The sequence below is a fragment of the Diabrotica virgifera genome, chromosome 2, assembly GCF_917563875.1.
Source record: "Diabrotica virgifera virgifera chromosome 2, PGI_DIABVI_V3a".
NCBI classification, from domain to species: domain Eukaryota; kingdom Metazoa; phylum Arthropoda; class Insecta; order Coleoptera; family Chrysomelidae; genus Diabrotica; species Diabrotica virgifera.
In genome coordinates this window covers 201669736-201682848 of record NC_065444.1, presented here as the reverse complement: position 1 = coordinate 201682848, position 13113 = coordinate 201669736, and the positions used below count along the sequence as shown (strand labels likewise).

The following is a 13113-nucleotide window of genomic DNA, read 5'->3' as shown; positions in this document are numbered from 1 at the left end:
CATTTAAGGTTGCTGTCTAAAAAAATACCAAGAAATTTAACAGAATCAACGGTACTGATCTGGCTGTTATTAAGAGGTAAGGGTTGAAGGACTCCTTTATAAGACAATGCTACTGTTTTATCTACGTTAAACGAGAGTAAATTAGAGTCAGACCAGGTTTTTATTGTAAGTAGATCAGAAGTTATAGTAGCATGAAGAGTTGCAATATTTGAGTTGCTCCAAGTGATACTGGTATCATCAGCAAAAAGAAAGAATTTTCCATCGATTTTTAAACTAGTGATGTCATTAATAAAGATAAGAAAAAGTAGAGGACCCAATACTGAACCTTGAGGTACCCCACATACAATGTTTTTGAGACTAGAGTCTGTATCATTTGCTCTAACCAGTTGTTTCCTATCATCCAAGTAAGATTGGAACCAATCTAAAGAAATACCTCGAATTCCGTAGAAATTTAGTTTTCTTATCAAAATGTTATGATTTACACAATCAAAAGCTTTGGCGTAGTCACAAAAAATGGTGGCAGTGTGAAGATTATTGTTCAGTGCTTGATAAACCTCATGTAGTACAGAAAAGATGGCATCGGTGGTGCATTTATTATTTAAAAAGCCGAACTGATTTTGTGATAAAATGTTGTTTTCAACTAGAAGTTGATTACTAGCAAACTGAAAATTTGTTTATAGCTTAAGGGTGTCTAGTCGGACAAACTTTGATATATGGAAACACTGAAACAGGGGAAATTTTAATTGTGGAACAGGTTAAAAATTTGGAACGGTCAGACCACGAAAACGGCACATGTATTTTGTCCGACAAAACAGACTTAAACTCTCCGAACAGAGATTAAACTCTCATGCAAAAATCAGACTACTATTTATCACCAAATGGGCGTTTTAATGAGTGGAACCTGTAGGATATGTCAAATGACAGGAATTATGACAGGTGATAAAAAGCAGTCTAATTTTTGCATGAGAGTTTAATCTCTGTTCGGAGAGTTTTAAGTCTGTTTAGTCGGACAAAATAAATGTGCCGTTTTCGTGGTCTGACCGTTCCAAATTTTTAAACTGTTCCACAATTAAAACTGCCGCTGTTCCAGTGTTCCCATATATCAAAGTTTATCCGACTAGACACCCTTAAGCTATTAACAAATTTTCAGCTTGCTATTAATCAACTTTTTTTTCATACGCGGGATCCAGACCGAAGAGCTGAAAAAATTTTTTTTGCTGAACATTTATTATTGTTGAAGCTTATTATTAAATGTATTTTAGGTAAGTTTTACAGAAAAAAGTTTTGATCATTTTGTATAAACATTTTTTTACCTGGTAATTTTCGGATTTTGTATTACATTTTTGTTATCTTTCTTAATTTTCTCAAAAAGAACTAGTGTATTTCATTTCTAAAGTAAAATAATTTAGTGCATTTTAAAGATTACATCCTAAGCTTTAAAAAGAACTTATAAAACTGTAATAGATCTGTTCAAACTTGAGTAATACCGTCTTAAAGTGGTGGTAATCCTATAAAACTACGATGATTTCAAAAATTACATTTTTTGAGACGTCATATCATTTGAATTAAATTTTTGAGATTTTTTTGAATGAAACATCATTTAGAACGATGCTTGAAAGGTAAGTTGTGCAAAATTGAGAGTTTTATAAGAAAAATTGTATTAGTTACACATTTTTAAACAAAACTCATGTAAGGCTCACTTTCCGCCCACACCGTACTTATGACCATACATTTTATTTCGTTTTATTATAACCATAAGATAGCTTAGTTATTATTCTTTCATGTTCAATTTGTAAAATTTCATTTGATCTATTAGTTAAAGAATTATATTAAAATAACTCAAACGTGCACTTCGCCGTATGTTAGTTTAAAGTGCGCCAATGTTTGTGAGAAGAGTGACTTTAGCGTTATAAATAAAAAATTATAGAAGATACAGATTTAATTTTAGAAAAATCTTTATATAAGGTTTTTTTTGTAAAATTTTCTGAATTTTTCAATGGTCAAGTCAGTTTTTTTCTAAAATTTATATTTTCGGAGTTATTTAAAAAAAACCTCTAATTTCGTAGTTCATTTGTTTAATAAAAAATGAAGCATCCACTTCTCGAGTAGAACTTTTTGATATGTTGTTTATTAAACATTTCTTAATGAAATTACAAAAAGTTCTGTCTTGTTTGATTTTTTCCAAAGTGAAGATCTATATGCACTCCCCTAATTGACTAGTAGCGCTGTGTACGGATGCTCATTAAAATACAAGTGCAGTGACTAATAAGTAACTGATTCGTAACTACAGTTACCAACTGGTTTCTTTTTAGTAGCTCTGCGTGCGGACGGCCTAACTAGACAAAAAATCCCTATGTTATACTTACTTGTCCTTTAATAGCAATTGGTCTATCGAATATTCCGTGCATTCCTAAGATAGCAGATTGGGGTGGATTAATAATTGGAGTTCCATAAAGAGAACCAAATACGCCTCCATTGCTTACAGTAAAAGTGCCGCCATCCATATCTTCAACAGCCAGTTGACCTAGAACATCACATTGAGAAGTCAATTTAGTTTTTATAATAAAAATTCAATATTTGAAGAAAAAACGATTATAAAGTAAGATGCAAAAAAACCGACGATTTCAAATATTAAGAGCGTAGGCGCACATATTATTTTTTGGCTATTCCTACTTTTTCTTTCTGTAAGTCCGGAAGACCGAGTTGTCATATCGGCCCTCTTCGGTCAAAAACTTTTCTATGACATCTTCCTCTCGCCTGATTACATGCCCTATCCATCTAAGGCGTAGTTTAATGAATTTTACAACGTCATACAAACTTCTATACAACTCAAAATTATAACACATGAGCCACAAACCTTGTTCTTTTATCCCTCCATATATTATTCTTATGATTTTTGATTCAAAACATTTGAGCAGTTCTTGGCATTCCGTGAAGTGACCAAGTTTCTGAACCATATGTTAGCTAGCACTGATCTTCTTAGTGTTTTGTACAGTCAATTTAATTTCTCTATGTATGTATTTTTGAGGCCGTCTGTCTTAAAACATTCATTAAAAACACTAAATGGCGAGCACTATTATTCTTTTAATTTCTTCACTGACATTGTTATCTTTCGTTAGCAGCGAGCCTAAGTATTGTGTGCAAGTATTTGGAGGCGATACGAGAAACGATCGTGCGAGAATAGCGGAGAAATATTGTAACTTTCTTAAATAATTCATTGTCAATTGAAATTGTCAAATTGACGTATATTTCATATCTACTGTCAATGAAGAAGAAAAATTATATATTACTCCACAATATTGATATGATATGTAATTATTATATAAAGGTAAATGTAATTAATTGTATTTTGCTTGCATTACTGCATTTTAATAACTAATTTTATTTACTACATACATACAATTGTTTACGTTTTAATAACATAACCTGAATCTTATTTTTTCTTCTTATTATTTTTTTGGACTATGGCCTTGACAATTATCCAGCAACCAGGACCATATGCTTGGCCAATATAATTAAAAATGCGAATAAAAGTGCAGAGCGTAGAAACCAGGTGTCGCTTTTCCGAACTTGCACGGTCCCAATATGAAGGTGTTGAAACCTCCCAGTTCTAGGTCGTCAATTATTATTATTCTTTTAGGTGTCGGGTTGAATGACATATATTTGGTCTTTTGAACATTTATATTTAGTCCCATTCTCTGAGCAATAAAAAATGTAATATATGTAAATGTGCACTTTAACGGCCATTCCAGTGGCGGATCCAGGGAGATCGATGGGTTCAATCGGCCCCCCTCTCAAACCAAGTGATTTATTTTTTTTTAATTATATATGTTACAGTTCAAGTTGATTATCCAGTTGGAGTTGACTTTTCTTAGTTCGAGTCGACTCAAACGGCTGGTTTTAGTAAAAGTTGATTATAAATATAAAATGAAGATTTTTATTCAACATTTACTAGTAAAAGTAGACTCCAACTAGTTAAAGTATACTCTTCCCAATGCCATTTAGTAAAAGTTGATTCACACAAACAACCGATTCTAGAAATTAAATGTTACTGTATATTACATATATTCAAATCGTGATATTTATAGTCCAGGCTGTATCGTCGCCCCCGTTAGGTAAATTATTCCAGTTCGATTCTTTTGCACAAAATTACTCAAAAAGAGGTCCTTATAACGAATCCACAGGGTGTCAGGTGTCGAAAAATTGTTTAAACAATTTTTTTTTAAACAAATTCACAAAAAAAATCTACTTCGGACATTTTTTTTTACATCATTTGTGATAATTGTGGGTCATTCGGAGCAAAAAAGGTCTTTTGTGATTTTTCTGTAAAATTTATTGTTCTCGAGTTATACGCGATTTAAAATTTGAAAAATGCGAAAATGGCCATTTTTAAGGCTAAATAACTCAGTTAAAAATTATTATTATGAAAGTCAGAAAGTCACCAAATCAAATTTTAACGACCCCCTACAAAGTACTGAAGAAATATTTGTCATTATTGTATTACTAAGCTGTTATTTTTAATTATTAACAATGAGCGCTAGGAGCGTATTGAGGCGGCTGTCAATGTGAGTGCGACTGAGATGCACCATCGGACGGTCGGAATGGAGGGTCTTACTCGCACTCACATTGACGGCCGCCTCAATACGCTTTTAGCGCTCATTGTTGATAATTAAAAATAACAGCTTAGTAATAAAATAATGACAAAAACTTCTTCAGGATCTTGTAGGGAGGGCTTTAAACTTTGATTAGGTGACTTTCTGACTTTCATAATAATAGCTTTTAGTTGAGTTATTAAGCCTTAAAAATGGTCATTTCGCATTTTTCAAATTTTAAATCGCGTATAACTCGAAAACTATCAATTTTAGAGAAAAATCACAAGAGACCTTTTTTGCTCCGAATGACCAAAATAATCTAAAAAAAATTGTCCGGAGTGAAATACTTAGTTACTTACAAAACAGTTCGTGAAGTATGCTTTTTGCGCACGCACGCAATGTTTAGAGCACGTGCGGGCCGAGTGCTATACATCGCCTAAATGCGCAAAAAGTACTTCACGCACAGTTTCATACAATATTTTATCTACCAAAAAACAAATAAAAAAACTGCAACTCTTCGTCACTGGAATACATTCCTATTTTACAATTTTTTAGAACTTTGACATTTAAAAATTCAAACTTCTGTCAAACCACAAAACTGTCAAAACTTTTTTTGTAATTTATTGCTCACATGTCATCAGCATGACAAGGCGAAAGTTAAGGATCTTTGATTATATGAAAGTGTGCTAAAAAACAGTGCGAAAAAGTAAATCACATTTAAAATACATTATTACTTCAGGCACACTTTAAACCCTTCACGTACTGCTATCTATATTTACAATTTTCACACAATAAAAACTTATACATAATAAGAGGTAGAGTAGATAAGAATTATTTTTGTGAATTTGGTTACCAAAAATTGGTTAAACAATTTTTCGACCGCGGTACCGCCTGACACTGTGTATTTGTTATAAGGATGGATTTTGAGTAAGTTTGTGCAAAAAAATCGAATCAGAATAATTTACCTAACGGGGGCGATGTTACAGGCTGGACTAATAAGTAGTTGAAACGGTCAAAACAAAGAGACGCACAGTCATCAAAAATGCACGTGGGATTATACTCGTATAAATTGTATAATCTACTTTTACTAACAAGGATTAGGAAGAGTAAACTTCAACTAGTAAAAGTTGATTTAAATTTTTCAAATCAACTTTTACTGCTCGTTTCAGTTGGAGTTGACTCGAACTAGGTCAACTCGAAAGTCAACTCTAACTGAGAATCAACTTGAACTGTAACATATACAAAGATTATAAAAACATTAATTTATTTTTATAGAAATTTAGCCAATCGACCCTCCCTCTTAACGATGCTGGATCCGCCACTGGGCCATTCTCGAAGAACTTATAAAGATATACGAAATAAAAGGAGAATATTTGTAGGGATACCTATATATACATACCTTTTCTAGCTTTATCTGCTAAAGCAGCGATGCCCAATTCAATATCGGCATATGTCATTCTCTCTACGTTTCTCACAACAGGTACAACGAGACCTTTCGGTGTGGCGACAGCAACTGAAATGTCCACGTAGTCTCTATACAAGATATCGGTTCCATCTATCACAGCGTTTACAATGGGTTGATCTTGTAAAGCGTATGCTGCAGCTTTTAAAAAGGCCGACATAAAACTTAATTTGACGTTATATTTCTTTTGGAAAGCCTCTTGGTTTTCTTTGCGGAAAGCCATGATATTCCTGGAATTAAATATAAAATTAAAAATGTGAGATAATTAAGCTACCAACGACATGCTAAATTTGGATATACGAGTCCGATCCAACAAGTACTTAGCCTACAAAAGAGGACTCAAACATAATCTCCTTTTAGCTCGATACACTTGACACAGTGATCTAGACCAATTCGGGAGAATACGGTGGATAAGGCAGCAATCCGTAGCTTCTTCTTCTTCGTCTACTTGTAGCCAATTTTTCCCAGCAGTCCGTTTCAGAGATGATAGACAGTATGGGCAGATGATAGATCATCTGCCCATCTCATAGGAGGTCTGCCTCTGGGTCTTTTGTGTTTGTATGGTCTCCAGGTTAGAATTGTTCTGTGCCATTTGTTTAGATCGTTCCTAGCTACATATCCAGCGTATCCCCATTTCAATTTTAATGATTTTTGAACCACATCGGTGACTTTGCTTTTCTGTCTTATCCATGTGTTTGTTTTCCTCTCGTAAGTTATATGCCTAGCATTGCTCTTTCCATTGCGTGTTGAGTGACTCTGAGTATATTCATATTCTTTTTTGTGATTGTCCATGTTTGTGCCCCATATCATGTTAATATCGAAATAATAATAATAATAATAATAATAGTCTCCCGTTTTATACCGCTGACGCGGCTCTGGAATTACAGCAGGGTAGTCTGCTATATCGCATACATGAAAAACTTTAGATCTAAGATGTAGTTGAATTTGTTGATTTCTGAGTATTATGTAGTTCAGTTTGCCGAATGCTGCCCATGCTAACTTTCTTCTTTTTGAAGTTATACTTCTTTAGGCGCGATTGAGATTGAGGGTGAATTTATATTGATCTGCGCGCATGCGCACACCGACAGTTTGGTATTAGTCTTTATACGGGCTCTGATTGGGTGTTGAAATGATCTGTCAATAATTGTTCAATATGGAGGTTATCGGTAAACAAAAATGTTGTATAGTATATTAGTTTTTATTGTTGTGAGGACAGAAATAAAATCAAATTTATAATTATAGTGACTTTTTAAATAGTTTTGAAAAGCCACAGGTACGTAATTCTAAATGTTTCAGTTGTATTCCAATAAAAAATTATCTTCATACCTATTTGGAAAATGTAAAAAAATAATGTACTTACCTAGTACTTGCTATGCTATACCCCTAGTAGGCAATGCTTTAATTTACATAATCTGATTACGAACAAACTTTCTACAAATTTTCATCTAATGTATCGTTTTCTTACTCTATATATTGTTGTATTTTAATTCGACAAAAATCAAACTAATAAAAATTCATATTAACAAAATGTCAAAAAGTTGTTCAGTTTGTGTATATTCCCATCCCACATGACGTATACGCGAAGGTGGTGCAGTTTGAAATCGCTTCGACTCTCGTACGGCGGGATACACGGGAAGTAGGTTCAAGCCCAATGCAAGTTATATTATTTTTTATTTTTTTTTTATAGATTTTATGATTGTAAGTATATTATTATATAATTTTTTTTCAGAAAATACGTATTTAGTTAAAATTTTTGGCAACAATTATTGTTCAGAAATCATTTTTGGCATTTTTCAATGTGTTTGTGTGTGTTTTATTCTTTTATTTTTTTAATTTTTGGTATTGTTTTAATAAAAATTTTTGGAAAGTAGTAGAGAAACTGTTTAAAGTATTCAAGTATATTCAAATGGGAAATAAGCCACAATTTTACCTAAAAATGATTTTATTAACGTTTATATATAATATATACTTGATTATAAAAATGTCACAAGAAAATAGCTTCAGAACAGCATGTTTAAAGTATATTGATTTCGTTGAAATCATATAATAGAAGTATAACTTCTTACGTGCGTACAAAGTACACACATTCATTTTTTTTTTTTATTTCTTCCGTTTCAATTTCCCTATTTAGTATTATTTTTTGTCCTAAGTATATATAATCCTCAACTTTTTCTATAACTTTGTCGTTTATTATTGTCACGGTTTCTTCGGAGTGCATGACTTTTGTTTTGTTTAAATTCAGTTTTAGTGCTATTTTAGAAGATTCGGTACGTAGTTCTAAAAGCATGGTTTGCAGCTCTTGTAGGTCGGTAGCTATCAGGATTATGTCATCCGCAAATCGTAGATTACTGAGGTAGCGGCCATTTATATTTATTCCCGTATATTTCCAGTTTAGGTTTTTAAAAACGTCCTCCAAAACTAAGGTGAACAGTTTGGATGATAGAGTGTCTTCCTATTTAACTCCCCCGTTTAATGGTACAGGGTTCGTGTATTCCTTTTTGATTTAGGTAGTATGTAGCTGTAGTTTATTTCATAGTTTCTTTTATTAAGTTAATGTATCTGCTATATATTCTACAATTTTGCATTGCGTTTATTAGGGCCGTGTGTTCTATGGTGTCGAAAGCTTTTTCGTAGTCTACAAATGCTATAAAAACTGGAAACTAAATCCGTAGCTAAATTCGGCCAATTGGACTGTGGCGACGGCGAAGGTCTGAGCCGGTGCGTTGTCTTAGTGGAAGAGCACTTTTTTCTTCATCAAATGAAACCGCTATTTCTGCAAGTCGTCATTAATCCATATTTTGTTGAAACGACGCGTCGCGACGCAGAAAATCCTTCGGATTCCGCTTAAACAGCGTCAAACACAGCTCTAAAGCCGGTTAGACATATGCGAACGCTATATTCGTCTAATTTGTACGGTAGGGCGAACCGCTTACAAGCTTACGACCTGCTCACTAGTGATGTTGATTATAGTTACTTTCGAGTATTCGTTACAAATCGTTACTTTTGTATAAAGTAATCATTTACAGTATTCGTTACTTTGATTACTATGATTACTTTTGTATTTGAGTACCGGTGATCATATCGAGAATCGTATTTCTCAGTAGGTAGGTATTCTGTACAGGTATTCCGATATAACAACGACCTTCACCGATCTGTTTAAGGGATAAAAATGATTTGATTACTATGATTACTTTTGTATTTGAGTACCGGTAATCATATCGAGAATCGTATTTCTCAGTAGGTAGGTATTTTGTATAGGTATTCCGATATAACAACGACCTTCACCGATCTGTTTAAGGGATAAAAATGATTTGATTACTATGATTACTTTTGTTATTTTTGTATTTGAGTACCGGTAATCATATCTACAATCGTATTTCTCAGTAGGTAGGTGTTTTGTATAGGTATTCCGATATAACAACGACCTTCACCGATCTGTTTTTACTCGCTGGGTTACGATTGGTAGAAAGTAATCAAGTGTACTGGTTGTAGATACAATAGTCGTTACTCCCTCTGATACGATTGGTACGAAGTAATCAAAGTAGATACAATAGGGCTTTTCATCGATTGTCATTTGTTTCGAGCCTCTGTCAAATGTCGTATAATCCTTGTATAAAATTAACATACACGGATTATACAACATATTTTATGACAGAAGCTCGAAACAAATGACTGTGAATGAAAAGCCCTATAGTCGTTACTCGCTCTGATACGATTGGTACGAAGTAATCAGAGTAATCAAAGTAACGATTTACCTCTCTGTATAGTAATCGTTACTTTCGGTATTCGTAAGTAATGAGTACTTTGTAACAATATATACTTTTTCAACATCTCTATTGCTCACTCGTCACGAACCAAGGTCTGTTGGTTTTTGGGATGAACACAGGATCTTCGCAATTCAATTTGGACGGAGTACGCGTGAATCACGTGTTACTAGAGACAGGGTTGGCAGGTTTAAACCAACATGCTTAAAACCAGTTGGTTTAAATCTGGTTTTTTTATTTTTATTTTTTTTACTGAGCCTCCAAACTGGTGTTTTTATTTGAAGTTTTTACTACAGCTGCCGCAAAGGAAGAAAATTAAGATAAATAATTTCTATTTTCTTACTTTCGAACTAAGTCATTTTGAATATTATAACGTTTGATGATGTTTTTTTTGTTATATTAATTTTTTGTGTGTGTAAATAAAAGTAAAAGTTGTCTTAAAGTTGCCTTTTTTTCAGTGTTTATTAGTTAATTTTATAAAATAATTTATTTATTTTTAAAGTTTTTAGACTTATAATACTTTGTATCAAAAAAACCTGGTTTAAACCAAAAAAAACCTGGTTTTTTTGGTTTTTTCGAAAAAAAAACCCTGGCTTTTGCCAAACCTGCCTAGAGATAAGAAACGTGAGAAACACAATGTAATCAATTTTAATTTTATAGTTGATAAACAAATAATTGTTGTCTTCATTTATATTTAAAACGTGACTTTGAGATAAGAATACAAATTAAATGAATCATTTACATTAAACTTTGCACAGTTGGTTCGTCGTTTTCCATGGATCGTAATGAGTTTTGAGTTTGCTATGAGCAGTTCCCAAACAGTTCGGCTTACATAAAGTAGTCACCCGGTTGGGCTTACTGTCCGAAGTGAGCAAATTAATGCAGAGCCGATCTCGCGGACAGCTTTCTCATGCTCAAAATTTCATGCAGGATATTACCGACGCCTTTTCTTTTTTCTTAACGTTTCTTTTGAAATGTCTACTGGGTCAGCTGTATAATATGAGTATAATAAGAGTATATGAGGTCATGGACTTTTGTCACGTGATCCTTCGTGGTAGCCGTTTTTGGGCCACCTCGGCGTGGCTCATCAAAAAGTTCTTTTTAAAGTGCCCTATTAAGTCCCCTTGACGTTGGCGATTAACATGGCGAAACTATCTCTGTCTCTAGCTACTGTTAATAGTTGCTCTGCCTTCTTTATTTCTGTCCACTTCCTGATATTCTTCAACCAAGAGGCCTGTTTTCTACCAATTCCTCTGCATCCTTCCATTTTACCCACCATAATAAGTTGAAGAATATTATATCGGTCTCCCCCTACTACGTGTCCAAAATAGGCAATCTTTCTACTTTTGACGTTATCAAGCAGCTCGCGAGCAGCATTTGCTCTCATAAGGAGTGCCACATTTGTCAGCATAGCCGTTATACGGACTATTTCGATTCTACATTTTTTTATATCTTTATCTGGGTCTAAATGTTCAGAAATATGGCAACCAAGATATTTAAAACTGGGTACTCTTTGAATTATGACCATCAATATATAACCGTGAATCTTGATGTGCCAAACAGCTAAAGACCATGTATTTTGTTTTTGAACAGTTTATGTTTAGGCCAAACTCTCTTCCCACTGTGTCAATGACATTTAAAAGGCATTGTAATCCATTCAGGTCATCAGTTAAAATAACTGTATCGTCTGCATATCTGATTGTAATTTATCAGAATTCCATTAACTTTCACGCCCCATTCCAAATTATGCAGCGCTTCTTTAAATATTATATCTGAATATAAATTGAACAGCAGTGGGGACCGTATTCGCGGTGTGCAAGTACTTGGAGGGGATACGAGAAACGATCGTGCGCGAATAGCGGAGAAATCTTGCAACTTTCTTAAATAATTCATATTGTCAATTGAAATTGTCGAATTGACGTATATTTCATACCTACTGTCATTGAAGAAGAAAAATTATATGTTGCTCACAATATTGATATGATCCGCAATTATTATATAAAAGTATATTTAATTATTTGTTGCTTGCAGTACTGCATTTTAATAATTCATTTTATTTATTACATACAAGTGTTTACCTTTTAATCTTCTTCTTCACGTGCCATATCAGAATTATCCGACGTTGGCGATCACCATTGCGAAGGCTTCTCGATCTTCTGCAATATGGAATAATTGTCCTGTATTTGATATCTGAGTCCATTCACGAATGTTTTTTAACCAAGAAACTTGTTTTCTTCCTACACCTCTACGGCCCTCTATTTTGCCTTTAAGGATCAGTTGTAATATTTTATATCGACTTCCCCTCACTATATGTCCCAGATAAAGTGTTTTTCGATGTTTAACCGTCTTTAGCAGTTCTCTATCTTTGTTGACCTTCCTTAGTACTTCTTCATTAGTTTTTCTTGCTGTCCAGGGTATCTTTAGCATCCGTCTATGAATCCACATTTCCAATTCTTCAATTCTGTTCATAATCGATACTTTTAGCGTCCACACTTCTGCACTATACAAAAGTACGGACCAAACATAGCACTTGACCATTCTTTGTCTTAGTTCTAAACTGAAATGATTATTGCAAAGAAATGACTTCATTTTCGTAAAAGTAGTTTTAGTCATTGCTATTCTACGTTTTATTTCTATGTCTGGATCTAGTTGGTCCGTTATCACAGTTCCCAAGTATGTCATTTTGTGAACTTTCTCAACTTGGACTCCGTTTAATTGAAGCTTTGCATTGGGATGTGAATCACGACTAAACACTAAAAATTTGGTTTTGTTTGAGTTTATTTTAATGCCCATTTCCTCTCCTACCTCGTGAATACGATCAAGCAGAATTTGGAGACCTTCAATATTATCTAACAGAATTACTGTATCATCTGCATATCTTATCACATTAAGTAGTTCTCCTTTGATTTTTATTCCATATGGCTGTCTCTCAAGTGCCTTTTTAAATAACTGGTCCGAGTAAACATTAAACAATGTTGGCGACAAAGTGCAACCTTGTCTGACTCCTCGTTGTATGGAGATTTCATCGGTGTAGTTATCTCCAATTTTGACCGTAGCAGTACCTTTTAATAACATAACCTAAATCTTACTTTTTCTTTTCATAATTACTTTTGGGGGGTCTAGGACGTTTCATCGCCGCCAGTTCATTGCCGCCGTTTCGATGCCGCCAGTTCATCGCCGGCCGTTTCGATGCCGCCGGTTCATCGCCAGTAAGTTAATCGCTAACTGATATATTTCCGAATTTTCGACCAATTTTCGACAGTTACATTTATTATTTATTTTTAGTATTAAATAG

The 13113-nt window shown here is 33.7% G+C and overlaps 1 protein-coding gene across 1 annotated transcript in view; it reads right to left on the bottom strand.

The window, feature by feature from the left end:
- Positions 1 to 13113, bottom strand: part of LOC126880370 (dihydrolipoyllysine-residue succinyltransferase component of 2-oxoglutarate dehydrogenase complex, mitochondrial) — a 78920-nt gene that overhangs the window by 8179 nt on the left and 57628 nt on the right. The window contains exons 6-7 of the mRNA XM_050644192.1: positions 5992 to 6284; positions 2367 to 2524 (exon numbers count right to left, since the gene is read on the bottom strand). Coding sequence (XP_050500149.1) covers positions 2367 to 2524; positions 5992 to 6284 — 451 coding nt within the window. The remainder of the gene's footprint in view (positions 1 to 2366; positions 2525 to 5991; positions 6285 to 13113) is intronic.